This window comes from Aphelocoma coerulescens, chromosome 1A (genome assembly GCF_041296385.1).
Source record: "Aphelocoma coerulescens isolate FSJ_1873_10779 chromosome 1A, UR_Acoe_1.0, whole genome shotgun sequence".
Lineage (NCBI taxonomy): Eukaryota > Metazoa > Chordata > Aves > Passeriformes > Corvidae > Aphelocoma > Aphelocoma coerulescens.
In genome coordinates, this window is record NC_091014.1 from 35,321,092 (window position 1) to 35,335,429 (window position 14,338).

Sequence of the window (14,338 nt, forward strand, 5' to 3'; positions counted from 1 at the left end):
AGGCAACATACTGCAGGGTTGGTACTGTAATTATTTCCATCCTTGGAATGAGAGACATTTTAAAAACACAAGCTCTCAGGGCAACTAACCCTTGCATCTGTCATCACATGTTATTGCCCAGTAATATGCACCCAACTGTAGCTAATCATATAAATGGCATCTGTTACACAATCATGCAGTATTTTATCCTATGTGCACATTCTAAAGCATGATGGGTAAGTACCATTTTAAGAGGAATAAAAGGCTACTGAAAATACATATGGAAAGGAAAATTCTCATTTACTTTACTAAAACTTGGAAAAGATATTAAACAAAACTATTTTAATTCCATTCTGGGCATCTGCATTCTCTCATTATAATAATAAAAGAATCAGCCATACTTTCACTTATTTAGTACCTACAATATTTCTGTTGCAGACAACAGTGAAATATTTTGTTGTTCTCTTTGTGAATTTATGTTAGACTGACACTTTCTCATTTTACTTGCAGAATTTTCATGAGGCCTCGGTGTTGTTTCAGGATACAAGCTTTGGAGTCACATATGAAAGTACATTTTTGTTAATTACCAGATATTAAAAGCAACACAAGTCAGTGCAACAAATTTTACAGAAGGATTTAAAGGATACAGTGTGTTTACAGAATCCTTTGGTTATATTTACTAAAACACAAGTTACACCAACAAAGACCACAGTACAAAAAACATTTGGCTTAATTACTTTTAGGATTTCCTTTACTGTTTTTGGTGTTCACAATACAAAAGATGAAGACCCTCACCCCCCAAGAAAACAGATAACCACAGGCAATTAAGTCTATACAAAGGCACTCAGCTTGGTTTGTAAGTTTGGCAGACACCAAGCTGCTATTTCTTTCATCATTTGCTGGCTAAATAGTCTCTTCAAAAATTCACTCAACACAATAAATTATACTCAGTGACCAAGCACAAAATCTCATGAATTTATGTGGGAAATTTATTTTGTTAAATAAAATATTCATGATCTTACAAAACTGATTTTACCACACAAGGCCTTTTGATTTTGATTTTTTTTTCCCTTTAACACGTTGAGCCTTAAGCTTCTTTCTTTGCCTGGAATTCATCCATATTGGGTACTGTCCATGCTGGTCTAGAAGAGTTTTTCTGTTTCGTTTATTATCCAGCTCCATTTTGCAGTCATCTGAAAATGAAAGGTATTTATAGTGAGTAAAATACCTGAATCAGCTTCATGGAAGCTATTTTGTTACTGGATTCCCTAAAATGATAAAAATACCCCTAGACACAACAACTCTGTACACAGAGAGCTGAAGGGTTTATATACTGAAAGCACTTTCCAAACCAATGCAACCACAACCCAGGAACTTCAACAGCTGATAGTAAATGTGCAATATTCTTCCTAAGGCTATGTCTGGGCAAAGCATCTTATTCTTTAGTCTGCAATCTGCTCCAATCCTGTGTCTAAGAACATTGTATGTTCCATCACGGAATCATGCATGAAGCCATAGGCTTACTGAAACATAAGCACAACTACACACCTCCTATAATGTAATGTTTAAGATCTGTTCTAAAAATTTATTCTGAGTGGAAGATGAAGACAGGTAAAAAGAATAGTAAAGAGAAAAGCTGAAATACAATGACAGTAGGAAGTATCAGCCAGTGATGCAACACTTGCCAGGCATAACACATTTACAGGCAGAAAGAGAGGATTAATCTCTACAATCAGGAAGACTGCTCATGACATGGTCACTCCCAAGAACGGCATCACCAGCTGGATAACACCCCACGAATGTCATGTCTTGGTGAGACAAAACGATGAAAGAGGAACACCTCGCTAAATATTGACTGGAACCGTGCTCTGTAATTTCATCCTAACCCTGTTCCCAAACTGTATGTGTGCTGATGCCATGAAGATTTTTTGCCTTTTCTTTTATACCCCTGTTACACCTTTTTAACAACTTCTGTATTCTTAGTGCTTTTTGCCTACATTCTTGGACTTGTTTGTCAAGCTGAGAGACTAAACATTTTAGAAGCTTCGTAGCTGGGGATCAGTGTGCCCCAGACCCCAAGGTCCTCTCCAGAACACATTCTGTAAACCAAGATAGAACCATCCAGGGGAAGGCTCCTTGGGGAGGGCGGCTCATTCAAGCCTCTCATTGGGGAATCTTTGATAGATCTGCTAATTAGTAAAACCTTTAACGTTATACCAGATCTTTTAGGGGTGTGCATTGCGGTGGGCATTGAGGTGCACTTGACCTGGACGTGTGCACCTAAGGATGCTTAAAACAAATACCAAGGTAAAATCCCTTTTTCCCTTCTAACCATGTTTGCCTCTTGATTTTAAGACCAGGAAAAGGCATAGGTGCAACTCAAGCCTTTTACCACAAATTTTATGGAGAGTAAAAAAAGACTTTTATGTTGTACCTCTCCGATATTGGGAGACAAAGCTCAGGAGGAAAAGGCCAACATGCTGCTTCAATAGTTGAGGCTGATAGTCTACAGGAATCTGGAGCAGACACATACTTAAGGAGCCCTAAGTTGGGGTACAAATACTTGCAATCAGCAGAGAATCAGCACAGGGTCCTGGTGGCAGAACTAAAACCTCATCCAGCATGGGACAGGCAGCAAGAAGTTCCAGCTCCAGAAACCTCACAAGGTGTCAGAGAAATGCAACATGAGACCTTCTTAGCAGCATGGTTTTCCAAATGGGATAGGAGATTCAGCCTCCAACAACACACCAACAAACACCCAGCACCACATACAGAAGCTGCTTCTCTGACTCCTGTCGTATCATTCAACATCTTAATCTGTTACATGAATTTGGAATCCAAAGAAAGGACATCCACAATAGAAGTCAGCTGCAACATAAACTAAATGAATACTCCTGGAGTAAAAATACAAGTTGCTCACATGGAATAATGTCTCTGTTGTATTTCGCAATCTCAAGGATGCTGCAGGAATCAGTAACAGGAAGAAACCCGCAGGACAGAAGTCATTCAAGGACACACAGAAAACCTATCAAAAGGTTAGATCTAGCTAGACAATATGTCTATTGAAGACAATCAGAGAAAAACAAGCTGTAAAACTGGTTTTTGAAGCAGACTCAATGGCCATGATTACCTTGAGAAATACGTGCATGCCTACAAAGTTTGAAAAACTGCTACAGAGGCTAAGCAGACCTTACATTATTTTTTTCCTAAGAGGACAAACTGAAAAAAAAAAAAAAAATCACGGTGTGCTGTAAAAAATACCCTAAAGTAATACACTAAGATGTGTGTAATATATACCTATGTACTTTCTTTGGCTGGAAAATTCTTTATCTGTCTGTGGAAAGTACATATTATGGGTGAAATTTTGATCTACTTTACTTCTTGTAACACTTGGTGATGCAAACTCCCTTGTGTCCACAGTTAGTCCTGAAAAGTCCTCTCAAAGAAGACACCATTATTTTCACAAAACTTGTAGCTACTTTTGTGAAATACTTATTTTCTTAGGTATTTCTAAGGCTGCTATGTCTCTTTAAAAGCCAAGTGAAATTGACCACCTGTAGAGAAGTTGCCAGCAGAGTTGGAAGAAGGTGCAGGAATGACAGATAGCCATGCATTTGCTTCAGAAACTATGTTTAAGGTAATGATTTCTCCTTCAATTTCAGCATCAGAAGTCTGCCAATCTTCCAAAACATTTTGGAAATTCAATTCTAACAATCCTTTAAATAACAACTTTTACACCTGGTTTTGTGGGACAAATCAGAACCATGGATAAAATTACAAATTATACTTGAAGCCCTTGATTGGGCAAGTATTTTTAAGTACCATTCTATTTCCATTTCCAGTATCAGAACATCTTAAGTGGCATAAACTGGAGAATCAAAAAAGGACTGATTTAGTTTGGACATCATTTTTGGAAAGAGGTGTCTTTCTGACTCCTATCCAGTATGCAGCTATTTAAAACCTTTGTTTCCACTTCCTGGGTTACTTCCTTTACAGATTACATTTGATTCCAGGCACAAAGAGGAAGATGGCATTATCTGTAGACACCTAATACCACCTACTCCTGCACCATGTGCAATGCAACACTAATTAGTATTGAGAAACTGGGCCCGTACTACTCCTACCCCAACTTCTGTACGTTTAGTAGCCTCCTTAAATTAGGACAGCTCAGCAGCAAACACAACGCTGTGACTGGAACAACTGCTAAGTGGTGAATCCGCACTCACCTGATGTTGTCAGAACTGTCTCTCCATAAGATACTTACATACTTTACACACTAAAATCAAATGTTAATAACCTTGTTCCACAAGAGACCGGATGCAATACGGATGCCAGTGTTGCGAAATGGCCAGATTCAGTGTTTTAGCTTTAGAAGACAAGCTTTCTGACTCACTGTTCTCAGATTGTAATAACCATATTCCTGATCCCGGCGGTGAAAGCCACAGCATCAGTAACAACACTGCAGGACCTCCGCACCTGGGCGACTGCGGCAGGAAAAACCAGCCAGAGCCCAACTCACCTCTCTGCTCCAGGACTTTCTCGGGGGGCAGGACGGTCGCCACCTCCTTGACCTCCTCCATAATGACATCCGCTTTGGTTCCCAGGATCTTCTTCAGCCTCTCCAGCTCCTTGGGCGCGTTCTTCTTCCTCTTCTCGGCCCGCATCTTCCTCCTCCATTTGCTCCTCAGGCTCTTCGCCATGTCCTGCGGGGAGGAAAGCGGGAGCGGTGAGGGCGGGCCGCACGCACGCGGGCCGCGCGCACACGGGCCGCACGCACACGGGCCGCGCGCACACGGGCCGCACACGGGCCGCTCACCGGCCGCGCACGAGGCCGCCACACACACTCGCGCAAGGCCGCGCTGCCCACCCGCGCATGCGCAAAGTGACGCGCCCGGCCTCCCGCGGGGATAGACGGGCCCTACCGTAACTCTCCGAGGGAGCGCGCAGCCGCCTTCCCGCTTCGCGTCTGTGCGGGATTGTGTCCAGCCCAGCGCCCAGGGCGGGGCATGAAGGAATGAACATGTGTTCCATTACAACGTAAAAAGCAAGGCTTTATTCTTAGCTCCTGCCCCGCTGTTCGGAATGAAAGCCTAAGGCAAAGGGAGGGATCATCACACTCGCTCAAACCCATTCGCAGTCGTACTTCAAGAGCCCCACAGACAGCGCAGGCGGTCACAGCGCGGGGCAGGCAGGACGCGCGTCTTTGCCCAAGTACTCCGTTCCTCGTCGCTCACCTCTCACTGGCAGGACAGGCGAGCAGTAACAATCTCTCACCGAATAGGAAGGAAGAAAGCCTTCCAAAATTGTTTTTACGCTGCCTGCCCCTCCAGCATCTCCACAGCGCGGGAAGCAGCCACAGTCACAGCACCTCTACCCTACCAGCACCGACCATTCTCAGCAACCTGAAGTTCTCCAGTCTCAGCTGCAAGAACAGGCTAAAGGCTTTCCAATTTTTATTGACACACAATGAACTTTATTATACGCCAGTTGATAAAATGCCATAATCAATCTCCACATGATTTTTCAGAACACTGAAAGATAGGCAAAAAATAATACTAAAATGAAGAACATTCCCTTTAATTGTTTAAACACCCTCACAGCTTCCATAGTGACAGCCCTTAACAAGGACAGAGTATGTCTGTCAGAGACAGCATTCCATTTTATCAAACAAAAACTAGAAAAAAAAAATTAGCTTAGAAAAACACTGCCTAATGGTAAACTCATGCTACCCTTCTGTGGTACACGAATGATCAATCCCGAAGGAAACATTTTCAGCAGCTACAGAACAGCAGGGAAGCTTACTCTGGAGCAATCAGGAGTTGGCAAAATTTTAATCATTAATTACATCAATTTCAAGTTAAGTGATTAAAAAAGTGACTGCAATGATGATAGCATGTTAACTACATAAAATACGTGGTCTGGAGAAGAACTGTAGCTACGTAAAAAGCCATTTTCCCCCTAAGGAGGGATCAATATTCATGGAATGCAAACATAAAGATTGAGTCTTTAGAAGGCAGAACTACTGAGTTTGCAGATCATCCTAATGCTTAACTTTCATTGTGCTGTAGTCAAACCACACCACTTTTGACTATTTTTTATTAAATGCCTCCAGTAAACGCAGCAGGTGTAAGAACAGATTGATGATGTCCAAGTAGAGATTGATTGCAGCCAGTATGTACTCTTCAGGGGACAATTTGTGCATCAGCAAATGAGTGTCATAAATAATAAATCCACAGAACAGAAGAGCTCCAGCAGCAGCAAACACCAACTCTATCGTCTCACTATAGAAAAACAGCTGGAGGCAGATAAAACATGAAAAAGATACTTGTGAATTTCATTTTTTAAAATTTTAAAATCCCTGCATAATGATAAGCGACATTTAAAGCACAGTCTTTCTACTGTTATGTACACAAAACCACAGTATTATGGTGATATTTCAATGCTCTTATTCCATACACTCTCCAGTCACACAATATTTGACTGAGTAAAAGTGCCTCCACGTAAGAGGGAGGAAGCTTTGGTCTCCAGAGTACTAACAGCAGAACAACTAGAAAACCAAAATACAGTTAAACCCCAAATCTCCTTCACATTCTCTTCATCAAGTAGTGGATCTCAACTGACAAATTTTGTCGATCAGCCCAAATACCCCTTTTACGTTGGCAATAACAGCACCTGACTAAAATACAAATGGAAAATGTGTGGTTAAAAGATCACCACCATGATCTAGAACAGTAATGGATCTGGTTAGGCATTTTTTTTCATTAAGCTATACTGGGCTGATCCAAACCTTTTAGTTATACTAGAAGTCAGTAAAAGGTCAGGCTCTGAGTGACCTGATCTTAGTGCAAGGTGTCCCTGCCCAGGGCAGGGGGGTTGGAACTAGACAATCTTTAAGGTCCTTCCCAGCCCACACCATGCTGTGATTCTATGAATATCTTTTAACTGTGAACACAAGGTATCTTACCCTCAAGAAACCCGAGAAGATTAAAATCCACAAACAAGTGAAGAGGCTGAAAGAAAATAAATTACACTGTGACCAACAATATACTTTCTTTTAGACTTAATTTAAAACACCCTCCTTTCTTATAAAATCTCTTCAGAATGTATTTGCCAAGTAAATGTCTGGAATTCTTAGACGCCAACTGTTCACTGGTGTCACCAGTACAAGTTTTATAAAACTGTCAAAAGTTATGTTCTAATTTTAATTTTATTTAAAGATTTGAAACAACTACTTTTTCTCTTGCAGTGAAAAATCCAGGTAAACTAGTTTTCTAATTATTTTAAGATTCATAATCACTGAAAAGAATTTAACAAGAAATCGGAACTGGGTAAAATTAATAATTTAAAATACATAACCCTCACCATTCCCTTAAAGCAGGTTCTGTTGACCTGTATTTCTAATTATACCTGCAAAGCTTGCTTTAAGAAAGAAAAAAAAAACCCTTAACAGAAAAAAAAATTCTAAAGATCATCAATATGACAACATACCCTGCTCCAAATTTGCTGAAGTCTCTCTTTGACTGCAAGGTATATGCAGTCAATCCAAGAAATACAGCAGTAGTAAGAATAAAGGCTTGCAAGACGACGGAGACATCATAGAAACTCACTATAAACAGAAAAAGTAATCTGTCAATTAAAGAACACTACACAATGTATTTGCTGAGTTATCTTTTGAGGAAACAGATATTTAAACTTAACTGTGAACAAAATGAAGTAAATTATGCCTGAACTTGTCTTTGCATTTCAAATTCATGATCATAGGACTCAGGGACCTTGCACTAGCTAAGTTAGACAGTTACTTTATAGCTGTAAGCTTCTTAAATGGAAATAACAGGTCTTTCCTACTCAGAATTATAAAAACACCAACAAAATAAAACCAAAATATTTTAAGCATAAGTAACAAGAGATCTTAAGGAAAAAAATCTATCTGAATTCTTCATGATACTGAAACTAGGTGAAAAATAAAACAATCTCCTATAAAGGCTCAAAGTTTTGATTAGGGGACAAGGAGGGGAAAGATAGCATAAACAAGTGGAACCCTTTCTTCCCTCCTTCCTCCTTTCCCCAAATCAGGAGATCATAAGCCACAATGAAGAGGTTTCGTCTTATGCTGTAGTTCAAGGTGATGCCATGACTTGACTGCACACTGCCTCCCTTCAGCCCAGGCCATGAAGTACAGCACTCTCCAAACGCAGATTCCCTTTGAGGAAATTGAGGGGGCAGATACGAATGTTTGAACTTGAAGATCAGCTCTGCTGAGAGCTGAACATTACGAAAAAGAACATTTTTAGCTATACTGAAAGAATGGATTCCCCAACTCATTTCTCACTTCAAGTTTATACAGTTTCCTTTCTGATTCAGAATCCGGTTTTCTCGTTTGATTCCCTGGTTTTGCTAAACTCCTATCACTGTCATAAAATTTTCAAACAGGATTCATTATCATTTTAGTCCCATCTAGAAAACCATAATGGCAATTAGTACAACATAATGGATTCCTTTTCCAAATTCTTTATGGAACCAGACAATAGGATGGCTACTATTTACCTGTAATGGCAACTGTCAGTGCTTCCAGTAGCGTCTACAAAAAGCAAACCCAAAAAAATAGAAGGATAAGAAAAAAATCAAACCATAAAACACTTACATGAAGATTTCACATGCAGTGACTTCCATTCTGCTACATAATCCCAGCATGTATTACATTAGGTCTCCTGTTAAATCTTTGTGTATGAAAACATGTTTAATTTTCAACAAGAAAATGGCAACCATACTGTCTTGCTGGGATGAAGTTGTGTTACATAAAAAGAGTACAATACAAAGTGAAAATGAGTGAGAGACTGCCCCTATAGAAAAATGTCATTTACATTTTCTACTGTAAGTGCACAGCATTTATCTTACACTTCTTACAAACTATTCAAGGGGCTATAAAATTAATACACTTTTAATATCTTGTTGGACAGCTGTCTAACACAGTGTCTGCATCAGTTTCCTTTCCACACATCCTTTAAACCATCTGTTTACTTACACAGCAAAGCTGTCTTTCTGTTTTAACACAAATACAATTTAGGCAACTCTTACAGCATCAAATTCTAATTGAGCTACTGTGACTTCTTTTCAGAAAACTGATTTGCTACATAATCCAAAATATCCAAGAGCAACTGTTAGCCTGGATCTACATATTTACAACATCAGGAAGAAGACTGAAATTTGAGGACAGCTCTGATTGACCTGCCTGTGCTGGACACATGCTCAGAATTTAGCACCAAAAAGACAAAAATTGGAGAAATAGACACATATGGCGGGTTTGGGTCTCTGCTGGAGGCCATCCATTAAACAATTTAGGTAACAGGAATGCCTCCTCCTTTCCTACTGAGCAGTTCCATAGAAAAAGTCCCTGACATCAACAGAACAGTGAGAGCAGATAGATAGGTTTCTACACACACACAAAAACCCTTGCTCAAACTAGTTCCAAGTTCTAACACTCTTTCTAAAAAGATGCTGAAAGCAACCTGAATTGGCTGCTATCTAGGAACAACCTGTGGACAGAATCTCCAAAAAGTAGCTCAGATTTTCATAAATATATAGGATGTCTTTCAAGGAACACAAGAAAAACAAATTACATACCTCTAGTTTCAAGGAATTCATTACAATGCAAGATATTCTAGGGACTATTAAATTGAATTAATTAATAAATTAATCATTTAATTGAATAAAACACTTACAAATCCAAACAGCAGGTATAAATTAACAGGGTGCTGGTGTCTGTAGAGGGTCAGTGCCACAATTACAGCCAGAGATCCAAACCCAGATAACAAAAGCAAGGCAGGCCTGTAAAATTCCACATAAAAAAAAGTAATCAAATAGCTGGAAGATTATGGAACAGTTTATATAAAACCAAGTTTTTAAGTGAGCACCTAGAAAAAGATATCCAAAGTAAATGTAATGCAAGTTTACAATAAAACTGTTCTAAAACATACTAGTACAGATAATCAGTTAAAAATAGTACAGTCACAAATAAAGACAACTTTTTCATACTAAAGCTAAAGATTGCCCAGGAATCCATTACCTGGAAATGAACACATACAAAGAAAAAAAATCCATACATACAAAGTAACAGTATTAAAGTATATGTAATATTTTGCCTGTTGTGAACTCCACATTCAGAGAACTATTTTTCATAAGCACCTGAATGCAACAAACATGGGCACTAACTGCACCAAAGAAAATCAGTACTGACCAGTAAGTCTTGCTAAATCATTCAAGCAGCCCTCCAAGGAAAAACACAACCAACATCAAACACAAAATCACAACAGTTTTAAGTGAGTAGGACAATTTTAAATTATGAGATTTAAGTAGAAAACTGTAGTTTTACAACGACTGTTGTATACACAATAGGTTATACAGAAACTGAAACCTTCTTGAAGTGTTTAATCCTCCTCTTCTATTTGGGCTTTGAAGTGAAAGTAAAAGTCCCCAAGTGCACTTGGAGGAAAACAGAAACTAGACTCAGTGCTCTCCTCATTTCCCAGCTGTTCTTTTCCCTGGCCTGTTCACCACAGTTTGCATTTTGAGACTTGTTATTTTATCATGAAAATCTGAGAGGCAAAAAGAAGCAAGCCCACAGGAATTCAAGCAGACTAATTCTTTTTTTTTTTTTTTTTTGGGGGTGGGGTTAAGGGGAGAAAGAAAATGGGAGAGAAGGAAGAGGAACAAGACGTGATTCCGCTTTTTGGAACAGGCACCTATAAACAACAGTATTCCAAAGAGATTCTAAAAGAACTTAGACTGTAAAACAAGAAATGTCAGTAACTGAGATGTTCTGCAACTCATGTAGAAGTATGCACAGCATAAATATTAAAACAAGCACTATTCATAAAGCATTAAAATCAACAACAACACAACAGCAACAAAAATAATAATAATAGTTTTCATAGTAAAACAAGGAGAAAAATGTCAGAGAAGAAAAGTTATTCCCTAATCAAGTTTAAAAACATCTATTAGAAAATCAAAACACAAGTTATAAAAATTATTAGGAAGACTGAAGTATAGCAACAAGCTACATAAATTATACTTAACACATACTAAACAGCTGCATTTCACCTTAGTATTTACCTCTCGTGAACAAATGCCTGCACTCCAGTAGAGTATAGGAAAATTGCAGACGTGACTGTGGTCAATAGAACTTGAACAGAAAGAATGCTGTAGACCTTTCGTAGAAATGCTGGGATAAGGAAAATAAAAATGAAATCACTTTTGACTTACACTTTAAAAGTTCAACAGTAAATCAGATAAAAATTTTCATTTTCATTAGGAACCATTATAAAGTTATAGTGAAAAAGCACAGAAAAAAGCTGTAAAAAGCCATTTTACTTTAAAAAAATTGACACAGTATTACAGCAAAATTACATTTATTCCTGGACATCATTATTTAACCATTAACAATGAAGACAAAAGAAATACAGAAAACATTTGCAAGGAATTTACTTTGGATTAATTTAAGATCTACATACACCCATTCCCTCTCACTATACTAACAGCATACCTTCTCCATCATGTTACTGGTGCCTAATGGACCTAACTGACAGAGGATTAACATGGAAGGCAGAAACAGTCACAAAAGTTTAAAAACGTAAAGTTTTTACAGTAATGTCTATTTGATTGCCCTTCCATCATATTAAATATAATTTATCATCATTTACAACTTGCATTGTACTGAATGGTTATCCACAGGCACAGACTGCTGGAAAAAAAAATCCTAGAATTAACAAGCTCTTTAATTCTAGAATTATCAAAAGCAAAGTGTAGTTCAGGACATACAGATACATCATACAGATATTCTCTGTTCTGAATAGAAGGAGACCAAGTCTATTTAGGCAAAATGCTGTGGAAGGAAGAATAAGCTTATAGGAAAAAAAAATCAGTCATTAATAGCACAGTCTTAAGCTTAAGAGCACATACTACAAGAAATTCAATACTACAAGAAACTGCTTGCCACAGGTAAAGTAAAATACACTTGTAAGCCATGAAGAACTGGGGCCTACTTTATCATAATAAACCAACCAAACCTAGAAGTAACCTCCTAGCATGCAAAGCCTTCCCCCCACATTACTAAATGCATCAGCAATTTTGCTAATGGCATTATCTGTTTCATACCTCCTATGGCACACCCTTTATTTTTCAAAGAAGATAAAACTGTATTTTGATAGGAAGAGGTCTCCTGATTGTCAGAAATAAGTAATAAAAAATCTCACAGCATGAAGCCAGTTTTACTCCAAAATGTGTCCAGTAACACTATTCAACAAGGATTACTGATTAGACAGATTCTACAAGAGTACTCAATACCTTTGAGACCTGCACATGAACAGCAAAGCAGGATTTCATGGGCATTAGTATGATCTCTTAGCACACCAAATGCTTCAGTGGAAGAGACAAAAATTTTAACACCTCACACAAGAAATTCAAATCCTTCAAGTGTCATGGTTAAACTTCTGTAATTACAGACACCAGTTCTAGTATTTATGAATCACAGAATTAATAAGCCTGGAAAAGACCTCTGAGATCACTGAGTCCAACCTATGAACGAACACCACCGTGTCAGATAGACCACGGCACCAGCTGCCACTTCCAGGCTTTCCTTAAACACCTCCAGGGAGGTGCGTCTCTGCAGGGACTTTGCATCTCACGTATCGTGTTTGGATTTCAAAGATTCATCACTCTGGACAAAATCAAGTCTGAATCTACACCGGATAACCCCTCTCAGGAGAAGACCTACCCCCTTCACGGTTAAACGACAAAGCCTTTAGCCGGCCGCGGTCCCTCACCCTTGATGCCTAACCTGGACTAAGTAGCGCCCCGGCTCCGCACTCACAGCCTTTACCCAGGTTAAAACACTGCGCAGAACCTGACCGCAGCTCAAGGCCAGAGGTGACCGGGTATGACAGAGGCATTTGTTGGGAGCGCAGGGCGCGGCATCCCCTCGTCCCCCCGCCAGTGGGGGCAACGGGGACCTCTCCGCAAGCGCTTGGGGGGGGCTAAGGCGGGGACACGCGGCTCTCCCACTCCTCCGCAATCCCTACCCATGCGGATGTGGACGCTGGCCGAGGCCACGTTGCTGCCATAGTTGAAGTCATCCTCGATGGAGCTCCGCGGGTAGCACTGCTCCGCCGCCATGGCCGCCGCCGGCCTCCACTTCCGGGGGGCGCGGCCGCGCTGCGCAGGGCCGAGCAGGGCGCCCCGCCGAGCGGCCGAGCGCATCGATCGCGCGTGCCGCGTTTGTCCCGAGCGCCGCGTCCTGCCCGGGTCTAACTGAGGTCTGAAGGGTCGGGAGAGGAGGGTCCAGTGGCTGAAAAAACCCAGCTCTTCGGCTGGTTTTCACCTTCGATTCACCTCTGCCTGCTCTCCGGACTGTGCTGCAGCTATGCACAGCTGCCGACGCGTACCCGCGTTCAGCGGTACCCGATGGAAGCAGCGTCGGGGCTGATGCTCCGGTCAGCGTGAATCCCACAGAGATCAGCTCCACTTCTAATGCAGCCTTAACGCAAAGCAAATGTCCTAGCTGCGTGTCCCGTCCTTCAAGCTCAGTGTAACTGAACAGAAAGCAAAGCGTTTCTCAGGCGTCACAAAGCACTTGGTAGAGGCGGACCTGATTGTAGCTCACAGTGAGGAATCGCAAAAGCTAAGATTTGGGGATGTGGATGGGGGGGAGCGCAGTAGGCTATTTTTTAAACTCGTGAATATTATCTAAAGCCAAGAAACTGAAGCGACAGACACTTTAGAAATACATGTAATAGATTAGATTAGAAGTGCTTTTAAAAATTGGAAAATAGTTGTCTGAACTGTATCCAGTTTCTCAAGGGAGAAGTAAATCAATTCCATGATTTTGTGATGAAATAATCTTGAGCAGTTTTTCTACTGAGTTGACTTAAGATACTACATTTCAATTGCAGAGACAAGAATTACGAGCATGACTTTATATTCTGGGAAATATTTATGATTTTCCTAGCATCATTTTGCATTTTTAGTTGCTGCAGAGTAGGATCTTTCCGTTTAAATCCTGAATTTGGAGCTTTATGCATTGTTTTCACTGCTGAATAGTAACTGTTTTGAAAGAGTTATCCTGTGTGCTTTCTTGCATCTGCCTCTGCAGAAGAACAACACTGATGTTCTCCCAGAAGAAGCATTTAGAGTTCTGGTCAAGCATCTGGTGTTGCTTTCTCCTAATACATGCAGTGCTCTTTTCTTTAAAATGCCTCTTAGAGGCATTCTGTGTGAGAAACCAAAAATTTCAGAGCATTGCCTCAGAGTCGACCCCTGCAAATAGTTTGAGGCTTGAGATGATTGAAGGACAGACATAATAGTAGCC

The 14,338-nt window shown here is 40.1% G+C and overlaps 2 protein-coding genes across 3 annotated transcripts; both read right to left on the bottom strand.

Moving 5' to 3' along the window:
* Positions 1–542: 542 nt before the first annotated feature.
* LLPH (LLP homolog, long-term synaptic facilitation factor) lies at positions 543–4,846 on the bottom strand. Of its 2 annotated transcripts, none has more exons than XM_068998661.1 (3): positions 4,824–4,846; positions 4,499–4,682; positions 543–1,172 (listed from the first exon to the last, which is right to left on the bottom strand). In XM_068998661.1, the coding sequence occupies exons 2-3, from the start codon at positions 4,677–4,679 to the stop codon at positions 1,012–1,014; spliced, it is 342 nt and encodes a 113-aa protein (XP_068854762.1). In that variant the 5' UTR covers positions 4,680–4,682; positions 4,824–4,846; the 3' UTR covers positions 543–1,011. The 2 variants fall into 2 exon arrangements, with proteins under 2 accessions (XP_068854762.1, XP_068854754.1); XM_068998653.1 differs by having other exon boundaries at positions 4,796–4,846.
* Positions 4,847–5,429: 583 nt separating this feature from the next.
* TMBIM4 (transmembrane BAX inhibitor motif containing 4) lies at positions 5,430–13,167 on the bottom strand. The gene is made up of 7 exons (XM_068998643.1): positions 13,053–13,167; positions 11,089–11,197; positions 9,699–9,804; positions 8,524–8,557; positions 7,468–7,585; positions 6,944–6,989; positions 5,430–6,274 (listed from the first exon to the last, which is right to left on the bottom strand). Exons 1-7 carry the CDS (start codon positions 13,144–13,146, stop codon positions 6,068–6,070), a joined length of 714 nt encoding a protein of 237 aa, XP_068854744.1. The 5' UTR covers positions 13,147–13,167; the 3' UTR covers positions 5,430–6,067.
* Positions 13,168–14,338: the final 1,171 nt, after the last annotated feature.